The sequence below is a fragment of the Ictalurus furcatus genome, chromosome 13, assembly GCF_023375685.1.
Source record: "Ictalurus furcatus strain D&B chromosome 13, Billie_1.0, whole genome shotgun sequence".
In the NCBI taxonomy this organism is placed as follows: domain Eukaryota; kingdom Metazoa; phylum Chordata; class Actinopteri; order Siluriformes; family Ictaluridae; genus Ictalurus; species Ictalurus furcatus.
In genome coordinates this window covers 2,937,073-2,949,270 of record NC_071267.1, presented here as the reverse complement: position 1 = coordinate 2,949,270, position 12,198 = coordinate 2,937,073, and the positions used below count along the sequence as shown (strand labels likewise).

Sequence of the window (12,198 nt, the reverse complement as noted above, 5' to 3'; positions counted from 1 at the left end):
AACAGAGGAATACTGATTATTTGTTTATCATTTATTGTTTTGTGTACGGAATATTTTATTGCTTTAACCACAAGAGGGCAGCATTAGTGCTTTAATCACCAAACAAAGGTGGAAGAAACACATGCTCAACATAAAAAGTATATATTTTCCCTCAAAATAATTTAGGGAGCATAGTCCATGGCAACATTCAATTACAGTTTAAACACATATACTTACTTTTCAATAGTGATTTTGTCAAAGTGAAAATTAAAACATTTGTCACTGTAGAATTCACTCAAATGAGACAAAAATAAAATGTCAAGTAACTCATTTCATTTCGTAAAAACTCAAAATGGAACCCTAAGAGCCTTCTGGAATTCTGAGAAAGCACCAAGGTCTCTCAAGTCTCTATGGAAAAATACTGTCACATGAACAATGTATTTAATATTTCCTCCCTTGCAACGATTATGTTTAAATGGGGCATGGATTTTTTAATTATTATTTCAATTATTGCCATTTGAAATGCTTGAATGATATTCTGTGAAACGTACACTATATATATATATATATATATATATATATATATATATATATATATATATATATATATATATATATATATATACTCAGAGTACTGTGCAAAACTTTAGGCACATGCAAGGAAATGCTGTAAAACGAAGATGCCTATAAAATAATGAAATTAAATAAATACAAACAGTAGTCTCCGGTACAATGTGTTCCGTGTGTTCTACCACAGTTAGCTGGTATGTTTTATTGAGCATCTTGCAGAACCAGCCAAAGTTCTTCTGGAGACTTTGACTGTCACACTTGCTTCTTATTTTTGCAGCAAAACCCAGCAGCTTTCATTGTGTTTTTTGTCTAAAAAGTGGTCTCCTACATAATATGCTGCTTTCTTTAATGACATACAAACATTTTTCTGAATATTTAATGTTTGGGAATCTAAAATGTTCTTTTGTACTGACTTGATAATGTAAAAGTCATAAAATAAAAAAATAATCTATACCAAAGTTTATACTAAAAGAAATAGGGTGCCTAAAACTTTTGCACAGTACTGTATATGTATATGTATATGTGAATAAAACAAGCATTACCTGTACTCCAGAATAGACAGAAAGGGAACTGTAACTAGGGAGGGTTGTCTCACTCTGATTGATCATGGAGCCTACACACACACACACACACACACACACACACACACACACACACACACACACACACACACACACACAAGAAATCAAATAAAGAATTAAATTTTAGATCAAGCATCCTTTTTTATCTATACCAGGGAGATATCATAAACAGTGTTTTGGGATAATTTGAACTCATTGGTTTGGCATTTCATTGAGTATGTGAATGTGTGTGTATGGTGCCCGTGATGGACTGGTGTTCCCAGGATTGGCTTTGGACCAACCATGAACATGACCAGGACACTTTACTGAAAGTGAGTGTGAGTAGTTTAGTATTGTAAGAATACACACCTGCACTGTTGCTGTGCTGCTGATAGAGGGCTGAGTTAAAGGACGTGCTAAGTGGAGTATGTGTTTGGGTGCATGAAGTTCCACCCCCAGATTTCCTCTGGTTGCGCAACTTCTCTTCTCGTCTCCATTTGGCTCTTCGGTTGGAAAACCACACCTGTCAGTCAATCATGATGTGAACAGACACACAGATGTGACACATGGGACTGATGAGCTGTCATGCCTGTTTTAGCGGTAAAGCTACATGTGGTATATAGTACATATTTATACTACATGTACATACATATTCTACATAAAGCCTCAGAGAGAAGTTTTATGAGAACCTTTGGCCTTTAGGCTTTATTCAGGCTTGGTTCCCTTACCATGACATTGACATTACCATGAATTATGAATAGACTAAGATTAAAGGAAATGCAAGGATGGAACTTCATACTTGGATCCGTGCTTCTGGGAGGTCTATTTTATTTGCTAGACGTTCTCGTGCAAAGACATCAGGGTAATGTGTCCTCTCAAATTCTGCATAAGAAAAGAAATGACAAGTGTAATAAGGTCAGACAGAAGAGCAGGTGATTATATCACTAGTTATATCAAGTATCAGTTACATATCTAATTTGCATAGTAAATTAGTAACTAGAAACCAACAGCTTTAGTTAAACAGGAATTCACTCAAGAACAAACTTAACACTGGGAGTACTTGAGAGGTGAGGATACCATAGTTATCCATGACTGGTAGTTATTGTAAATCATTCATCAAAATTCTACAGTTTCATCAGATGTAAGATGACTGAGACTGAGAGCCAGGTTATAATAAAAGAGATGGTTTATTGCATGCATGAAGACAACCTGGGTGTTCTATATTCTAAACAAAGTTGGACATAACCAGCATTTATACTAATGTGTGTGTGCAAAAGGACACACGCTTGACCAACATGAGCATGGTCAGAAGATCATGACCCAAGGAACAAACGTGTACACCATGAGTGAACAAAGACAGTCACAGAAATCACATTAAGATGAATTTAAATTAAAATGAATATATCATGTATCCATTAACAAATAATCATGGAAAAATAGAAAATAATGCCACATAGTTACAAAAGTCATACTTCAATTCAGATATTAAATTAAATATGAGGTAAGTGAGAAATTAGACTGTCAGAATATTTATTGTCAATAGGCCATGTTTCCATCTTTGTGTGATAAACATGTCAGGTTTCTAATCATATGTCTGTAAAAACTACATCACAGGTAGTTGAGGACAAACATTGCTTAAAAAGTTATGTCAAATGCATATATGATACATAAAAGATAACTCCTGCACATGTTCAGAAGCTAGTTTGATCATGCTGGATGACAGTTTGCAATTTGAATTCTTCTTCTTCTTCTCATTATTATTATTATTATTATTATTATTATTATTATTTGATTTCAGCACCACACACTGTTATATTGCATTTGCAGGCCAATAATTTTATGAGGTTGTTTCTTGCAGAACTTGTAGTGTATATTTCTTATTGAATTGAACAAATGAACTGTCAACCTCCCTACTAATGATTTTCCAACAAGTGAGCATTACACGAACATTTTTAGTTAATATTTGCTAATTATTTCCTTTTTTATCATTTTTAAACCCACTCACTAGTTCTCACTTATTACATGAATGTTATACCTCCATGGTGTGAAACACCTGGTAACCTCCTTGTGCACATGTGCAAACATGTGTGAACCAGGAGCTTCCTACAAAGTCACACAGTGATGCAGTATTACCAGCTAATGTCATATGGCAATCTTTTGTTCTCCCCTTCTTTTGCCTTTACACATCAGACTACATGAACATGATATGCTATACATGTAGCAGCTTGTGACCACAGTCACAGATATAGGTGCACTGTCCTACAAAGCTGTATGTAATCTCCTCTCATTCTTTCTACTTTGATGAGTTTCTTCTATATTATGTTTCACCTTCTGGTCACATTCAGCACCAGTACATGACTCAAAAGGCTGACATTTCATTTTTCATTGCCTGAAATATTCTACATTTGCTTTCTAGTTTTTGTTTCTAGCCAAAAGCTTGGTAATGTAGGCTTAGGTGGAGGAAGGCTGAAATGGGTTGTGTTTTTAGATCTGTTTTTACGTTGACTGTGACACCCAGGGTTCAAACTAGGAACTTAATTTTTTAATGTGGCGGCAGGCCACATGTACATCTCAACAGAGTGCTTCTTATAGATCAGTGCCCTGTATTATTTCCCTCCATTATCAGAGGACCATGAGGATGCTAGACTAGACTGTGGCTTGAGAAGGTTTGGATGGTGGAATGCAACCCACATCAAATGCATTCCTTTGCACATCATCTGTTTTGTACTATACCACAGAGCACAATGCCACCTTGAACTATGCCATGATGGGCAGGGGCTGATGATGACGCACATTACAGCTGAAAACATCACTCATTGGCTGTCAACTATATCATTGTACTAATGACAATGACGCAGAGATACAAAATACGGTTCTGCTGCCAGCCCCCAGCTTTGTGGGGGTTCAAGGTGGGGTTCATCAATATTAGACCCTTGTTTCATTCTGTCTCAAGAAGTTTGCTCCTTTTTGGAGAGATGTGCAACAGATACCCATTTTGGATGAAATTTTTGACAGATGTAGGTGTGGCTGGGGCAAGTGAATTGGCTATCCTATTAGCTCTGCTCGGGGTATGGCTTCGGCAGACCAATAGGGTGGAAGCTACGCGACTATTTAAGGACTCTTATTTTGGTAGGCGCATGGGTGTCTTGGTGATTCAGAGTTGCTCGCTCCCCTGGCATTTCCGTTTCGCCATTTCTGTTTCCCCATTTCCGTTCAGATACGTTCAGGTATGTTCAGGCTTTGCTCACGGTGTAATGGGGCGAACATCTGCATTTATTCGGTGGTGTACTTCACAGCGTGCTCAGTGTGCCAACACAACAATGTCCTTATGGTGTGGGTAGTGTTTGATTTTGGTGTGACTTGCAGTGGATTTGGATGACCTCCCGAGCTGTAGCTGGCCTACCTTGTTCCCACCAAGCCTGGGCCTGGAGAAGTGCTTAGTTTTAAAATCCTTATAGTGCTTCATGGGAGAGTGATTTTATACTTGTAGGTAAAGTTTTAATGATACTTAAGTGTCATAATAAAATATAATTTTTATATTCATACTCACATCTCACTCTCATGTTCCTTGCCCCGATTGGTGAAACTTATCTGTGTGCCTTTATTTGGGAGGTTGTCCCTGGTTCACCCCCAGGGTTGCGTAGTTGGATTTACTAAATTTGGGATAAACGTTTCCCTCCACTTGGGAATGCCACATTTTGGTGTAGTTGGCAGGATTTACCTGGTAAGGCAAGGATTCATGTAGATGAGACGTGGGTATTATTCTGATTTAATATTAGTTGTGACTTGTTTTTCTTTTTTTTTTCAGAAGCAAAAAGTGTAGTGGTTATAGGTATGGAGGAGGAGATGCAGGAGTTGCGAGAATTAGTGGCGCAATTGAGAGCAGACAATGACCGGTTGCGTCGTGAACAGAAGCCAGGTTAGACACCTGGTCCTAGCACAGCTCCTTTTGTTGCCACCACGGTAGTGCCTGACCCTCCCCAACCAGTTGATGCTGATCCGGTGGTGCCGGAATGGTTTGTCTTTGTGCCTAGGGACCGACGTTGTCCAAAATTTTGTGGTAAATCCGGCACAGTCATTGACGAATGGGTAGAGGAGGCCCAGGCTTGCATGCGGACTCGTTATCTGTCAAAAGTTGACAAAGCGTTCTTTCTCTTCGATCATTTGGAGGGGGAAGCACGGGAGGAGATTAGACACCGTCCCAGTGAGGAACGGGGAGATCCTGATAAGATTATCGCAATTTTACGTGAGTTGTATGGTTGCTCTCAATCATATGTTGCACTCCCAAAAGCCTTTTTCTCCAGGAGGCAGCAGGATGGGGAATCTCTGTTAGAGTTTTCCCTGGCCTTGATGATTCTCCTGGAGAGGGTTAAACAGCAATCACCTAATGCCGAAATTGTGTTGCGTGATCAATTTGTTGAGTATGTAGCCGATAGCGCTCTCCGCCGGGAGCTGAAGAAACTAGTTCGCCGCCAGCCCGCCTCTACTTTATTGACAGTACGTGGTGAGGCGATTAGGTGGGAACAGGAGGGAATGCCAGGGGGTGCGAGGGGCTGGAGTCAGTCAGTTCCAATGGCTTATGGCATCTAGTATGGTGTGCAAGGGCATTCTCAGTCGGAGTTAAGGGAGATGCGGGAGATGTTAAAATCACAACAGCAACAGCTAAATCAACTCACTCAACATGTTGTATGTATGCAGTTTCCTCGGCGTGTTGGTCGATCATCCCGTACTGAGGTATTACTCTGTCATCGTTGTCAAAAACCCGGTCATTACGCTCGTGAATATGACGGAGAACGTGTTCCTTCTTCCATAGCGTGTCAGAAGGCGACTCATAGGGGGAGGGCTGGGCAGAGTTTTCCCCAACCGTCGGAAAACTAGGTCCCACCAAAGTGCAAAGTCACAGTTTGGTAGGGAAAGACCAGTGCTCAATGATTTTAGGTCCTTCAAACCAGGGTGAGTTAGATGCCTTACTGACAGTCACAGTGCTCCCCACCAGTGTAAGGCAGGCGGGGAAGACGGGGATGGGTTCCCAAGCAGTAGTCACTGTGAATCCCAGTCTGGCTGTGGATATGCAGTCCTTGCAGGAAGCGGATCCTGTTATTGGTGAGGCTCTAATGTTTTGGAGGCATGGGGTGCCTCCTAGTGCAGAGGAGTGTGTGAGCAGGACGGAGTATTACATCGCCAGGTGTTTTGCTCTGATGGGGACAAAGAGGGACTTCAGCTGGTGCTGCCATCACTATTGCAGTCTGAAGTTTTAACTCAGTTACACCATGAGCATGGACACCAAGGAGTTGAGTGCACCACTGCGTTGGTGCAGCAGCGTTGTTATTGGCCAGGCCTGACATCTGATGTGGCACAATGGTGTCGAGGGTATGACCGGTGCCAGGTGGCCAAGGATATGCAGCCTTTTCCTAGTAGCTTCGTGGGCCATCTATTGGCCTCTCGGCCAAACAAAGGACTGGCACTAGACTTCACGGTGTTGGAGCCAACTCGTACAGGGTTGAAGAATCTGCTGGTTATGACAGATGTTTTCACCAAGTACACTTTGGCGGTGCCTACACAGGACCAGCGGGCAGAAACAGTGACCCAAGTTTTGGTGGTGGAATGGTTATATAAGTTCAGTGTTCCTGATTGTATCCATTCTGACCAGGGCCGTAACTTTGAATCCTCACTGGTACAGCAGCTTTGTGCTCTGTATAATGTTAAAGTCTCGCACTACCCCTTACCATCCAGCGGGTAATGGTCAGTGTGAGAATTTTAATAGGACTCTGCATAACCTTCTACGTGCCCTACCTGTGTCCCGGAAGGCCGATTGGGCTTTATGTCTCCCAAAGGTGCTGTTTTGTTACAATACCACCCCTCATCAGGTGACTGGTGAATCTCCATATTTTCTAATGTTCGGGCAGGAGCCATGATTTCCAGTGGACTTCCTTTTGGGTTGAGTCCAGGAGGTAGGGGTTGGTAGTGTGCACGAGTGGGTGAGGGAACATCACGCTAGGCTACAGGTAGAGTTTGAGGGGGCACGGGAATGACTGGAAGCTGCTGCTGGTCGTTGGAAGGCAAAACATGACGCCCACGTCCGTGATCCACTACTGGAGGAGACCCAGTTAGTTTATTTACGTGAGTATGGCGTTAGAGGACGTCATAAAATTCAAGACCTGTGGAGCCCAGTAGTGTACCAGGTTGTGAAGGCACCCAAGATGGGTGGCGTAGTATATACCATTGCACCTGTGGATGACATGGGCAAGGTTAGGTGCGTTCATTGCTTTGCCTTGAAAACCCAAATCCGGAAGGATAGTCCAGTTCCTGCCTTGACACATCCACCTGTTTTCAGGGAAGAGGTGCCATCAGTAGAAGTATCAGAAGATGTTGATCTGCTGATGTTGGTACCGGAGACCCCTCGAGTAAGTCGGGGGCCAGCTCCTCAGATTCCTGTTTCTTGGGGCCCTGTTCCATCACAGAGTAAGCCGGTAAGTGTTGATGAGAGGGCCACAGTCGTTGGGGGGCCTTGGGGTTCCTTGTTTTGTATCTCGCGTACCATCGTGGCTTGATGGTTTGGTCATGTACGGATGACATCCCCTTGCGGAGAACAGGGCAGGCCACTGTAGTCCACCATTCGAACCCATACCATCTACCACGGGCCGTGGAGGAGGGGGGCGTGAGAGCAGGCACTGCACCAGGCCATACATCTAATAGAACTTTGGTTTGGTTTAGGCTGTGGGATGTAAGCCCAAAATAGTCCAAGCGTGTGTGTTCGTTGGGTCATCGTCGGGACACCGATTCAAATAAAAGGGGGTAGAATGCGGCAGGGTAAGTATTTGGCTATCCTATTGGCTCAGCTCAGGGTATGGCTTCGGCAGACCAATAAGTTGGGAGCTACCCAACTATTTATGTACCCTTATTTTGGTAGTTGCATGAGTGTCTTGGTGATTCAGAGTTCTTCTCTCCCCTGGCATTTCCGTTTCCCATTTCCATTCAGGTAAGTTCAGGCTTTGCTCACGGTGTAATGGGGCGAACATCTCAAGGCTAATTTGTTTATTTATAGTCTTAGAGCGGCGCTGGTGGTGCGTGAATTGTGGCGAGTTGGCACCGGAGACCGCATTCAGTGATCGCAACATTTATCCAGTGGCTGAATGATCTATGTATGTATGTCGAGCCGCGGTACCTGTGAGTAATCGTACAACTTCGCATCTGGTGTTTGTTCAACCCAATGGTAAGTACACCTCTCCCTTTTTCACATTGGGAGTTGGTTGATTTAGGTTGATACTCCGATATTTGTGTTAAGGTGAGAGTGGGAAGTTGAGCATCTAAATCTTCTCTAAGGCAAATCCCTAGCCGAAGATGCTACATGTGACGCCGCTGCTGTTTTGCTTTATGTACTGTTTTGCTTGATCGGTTTCTTGTTTTGTTTTATCTCATTGTTTTGCTTTAACATTATTCTTTCTTGTTCTTCATATTGTTTTCTCTAGTCTTTTCTTTTTCTATTATTTTTCCTCGTGTTAGTGTCTATTTTCATTGACTTTAGTTTTGGATGTATGTTTGGTTTATGTACTGCAACCACATAGTATGAGCGGCTAAATGGTAAATTAGTGTTTTCCAGCCTCAAACCTGTTTCAGGTTTGTTTTTCCACACAACCACCTTACTATTGAGAGGGTGTATGTTGTGCCTTATTGTCTCCATGCTATAGTGGCTATATTTTTCATTTGTACTGTCTACCATAATTCTGGTTCTGTTTAGGTGCTGTTAACTGCCTCTATTTCATGTGGTGGTGTCAGTGGGCCTGAGTGTTATAGCCAGAACACCACGGTGTCTGTAATTTGCTTCTTTCTGTTTATTGTTTAGTGTCTGTGTAATTTTGGGTTAACCGGTGTTTTCTTTCTCTCCAGGAGGCAGTGAATCTTGGTGTGGGACGGGGAGGCTAGCTGCATTTATTCGGTGGTGTGCTTCACAGCGTGCTCAGTGTGCCAACACAACGACTTCCTTATGGTGTAGGTAGTGTTTGACAATTTTGGTGTGACTTGCAGTAGGTTTGGATGACCTCCTTGACCTGCCTTGTTCCCACCAAGCCTGGGCCTGGAGAAGTGCTTAGTTTTAAAACCCTTATTGTGCTTCATGGGAGAGTGATTTTATACTTGTACGTTAAGTTTTAATGATGCTTTAGTGTCATAATAAAATATAATTTTTATATAATACTCGCGTCTCACTTTCATGTTCCTTGCCCTGATTGGTGAAACTTGTGTGGTTTTATTTGGAAGTATTTCCCTGGTTCTCCCCCAGGGTGGCATAGTTGGATTTACTACATTTAGGATAAACGTTTCCCTCCACTTGGGAATGCCAGATAGGGATCACATGATTCGCAAGTTTATTTTCATGTTCCTACTGCCCCAGAACACACATGCTGCTCCAAAGGGAGGCATTCCAGTTAAAAAATCCTGACCTTTGGCCTCTCCCTAGCACCAAAGGTGTCTCAAGATGTATGGTAGTTACCCATGATCACAAATGGTATTAGAATATTGTTATATTTGGATCCAGAATATTCGCTGGATCCTCACCAAGAAACAGTCTTTCTTACCTTCTTTGTCCATGTTACAGCACTCTGTCTGACAGTGAATACCATGTTGCTAGATTCACTAAAAACGGTAGCCACTCCATTACCTCCAATGTGTGGTGGATATTATGCTTGTCCATAATATTCGGCCAGAATGCCATGTGCAGTATCAGCATCTGTTGATTCTATGACTAGTGAAGGCCCTATACTGTACTTGCTGGAGTTTCAAAAGCATTCCTGAGGTGGATTACTAGCCTATTGCTGGACCCCAAACACCATGGACTTGAGCATGTCCTTACACTACTAACAGGAACCCAAAGACATTCCTAACAGAAGGAGTTTGGTTTGGAGTGGTGGGTTCTGATGGTGTGTGGGAGTCAGAACACACCAACCAATTCGAGTTTAGGGTGGTCCATTGGCCTTAAAATTCTTCTTGCCAGTTCTCAGATGTCATAGATGCTGCTCAAATGCTAATGTCCATTCAAACAAGGGAATGGGAGTCCACTTTTTCAGCCATCATAATGTAATAAAGTCAAGCGGTCCCACCCTGCACAAAATTTCCTCAGATGAGCCCATCCATGCCTGGTCTCTCTGAGACCAACTCATCTGGCATCTGTACCAGATCTTGGAGAGGTTTGGCAAGGCAGAGGTAGAGTTTTTTGCCAGTGCCAATCAACTCAATGACAATTGTGGTTCTCAGTCTGCTTTTCTTCTTCTACGATTTAGCAAATAGGCCACAGAATCCTATTTCTGATTGCAAAATGGCCAACAAGACCCTGGTTCCCACTGTTGTTTTCACTACTAGTCAGAACACTTTCAGAGGACAAGATTTGGCACCCTCAGCCAGAGCATCTATGTCTGTGGGTCTGACCCATCAGCCTTAACTGCCAACTGAGGACTGGAATCTAGCAGTCTAGGAAACAGTTGTGAATGCAAGATCCCCTAGCACATGGGCCTTGTATACACTTAAGTAGAAGTTGCAAATTGAGTTTATCTCGTTGTCTGTCTTCAATGCATTGTCCAATTCCCTGACATTCCTACTGCCATTACAGTACACCACACCAATGTGGATCTCATCTTTTTAGGATAATCTCTCTCCCATTACTGCTATTATAAACGTAGAGATGCACCTCAAAAAGTCCATAAGTATATAATAAGTATACACTTCTATAATTCCAGACGTTTTGTCTATACTGATCATTTAGATTAGAATAATGTGCATTTGGGATTTCAAAATAAAGGTCACTATTACTGTCACATCTAAAATAATGGCCTGAGTCAAGTAGTGAATAGATTATTAAGTTTAAAATTTAACCACTGTTCATGTGATACACTAATATCCACAATAAAATCCATAATGATGGCCTGAAAAAACAGAAACTTATACCTTTCTCCAGAGCCTCAATCTGCTCCTGAGTAAAGCTGGTCCTGTTCCTCTGCAGTTTCCTTTTCAGCTGCAGCCGCAGCTGTGATTCTTCTCCTTCGTCCCTCTCCATCTGCACTCTTCCTCCTCCTGTCCCCATCCCTGTGTCTGTGTCCACCATGCAGCCATCAGACACTACAAGCAAGAACTTTAGTGTTTAGACTGATAACATTGCTCAATTAAATTCTGCATAGTCAAGTATTTTATTGGCATGAATAATTTTTATTAATACTATGCACAAATTAGGATGGTACCAAATTAATAGTATATAATTAAATGTACTCAATGTATTGTTCTATTTAAATTTAGATCAAAGAACCATTTTGGAAAATTAATAGATTTTGTGCATTGTATGCTGTATTTTTTAAGTGACCTTGTGTTTGAGAGCTGTAAATCAAAACAAACTATTGCTACTACTACTACTAATAATAATAATAATAACTACAACTACTGAGAATAATAATAAGAAGATGATGAAGCAGAAGAATAGAATTGAACCACTGCGACCCTGACCAGAAAAAAAAACAGATACCAGATAGGTTTAATATACTGCATGATTGCTCTTGTTCATGGTTGTGCAAACAATTGTACTTAAAACACATTCAGACTCAGATGCTGTAAGTAAAGTCACCTGTGCTGTGATGGGTGGTAGAGCTGTTCTGTTGATGGTACCAGTCATTAGGCATGTTCCAATTCGAACTACTTTGCAAATTCAGCATTGTTAACTTCTCATACATCATATGATAGGCCCTTCAACCTAGAGAGGAACATAGATGAGCATGTATGCAATAAAAACACTAACCCTTGACCTCTAACTATTGAGGATCGAGGGAGGGAGAGAGAGAGAGAGAGAGAGAGAGAGAGAGAGAGAGAGAGAAGGCATGAATCTGCACATGTTTGGCATTAAAAAGAATTAGTGTCATCCTGACAGCAAAAGCTGGAGTGTGTTACATGAACAGAAAGATTCCTCTTGTGTTGTTTAGTTATACACTGAGCAAACACTACTGTTGGGATGTACACTACATTAGAAGACATGGTGCTAATGCAGGGCACAACTGTAATGCTCTCCCATATTTACGAGCTAAAATAAGTAAAGCATCTAAATGCTCAATGTGAA

General features: G+C 41.8%; 1 protein-coding gene across 1 annotated transcript; it reads right to left on the bottom strand.

The window, feature by feature from the left end:
* Window positions 1-762: 762 nt before the first annotated feature.
* pax10 (paired box 10) lies at window positions 763-11,877 on the bottom strand. Its single transcript, XM_053640598.1, has 3 exons — window positions 11,719-11,877; window positions 11,046-11,216; window positions 763-1,991 (listed from the first exon to the last, which is right to left on the bottom strand). Exons 1-3 carry the CDS (start codon window positions 11,819-11,821, stop codon window positions 1,903-1,905), a joined length of 363 nt encoding a protein of 120 aa, XP_053496573.1. The 5' UTR covers window positions 11,822-11,877; the 3' UTR covers window positions 763-1,902.
* Between the last annotated feature and the right edge of the window lie 321 nt (window positions 11,878-12,198).

What these genes read in the sequence shown, in the direction of transcription:
- pax10 (XM_053640598.1), bottom strand. Translation starts at nt 11,821, where the DNA reads ATGATGTATGAGAAGTTAACAATGCTGAATTTGCAAAGTAGTTCGAAT. An exon ending in CAGCTCTACCACCCATCACA is followed by an intron (nt 11,217 to 11,718) that starts GCACAGGTGACT and finishes TCTTGCTTGTAG; the next exon opens with TGTCTGATGGCTGCATGGTG. An exon ending in GATTGAGGCTCTGGAGAAAG is followed by an intron (nt 1,992 to 11,045) that starts GTATAAGTTTCT and finishes TTTCTTATGCAG; the next exon opens with AATTTGAGAGGACACATTAC.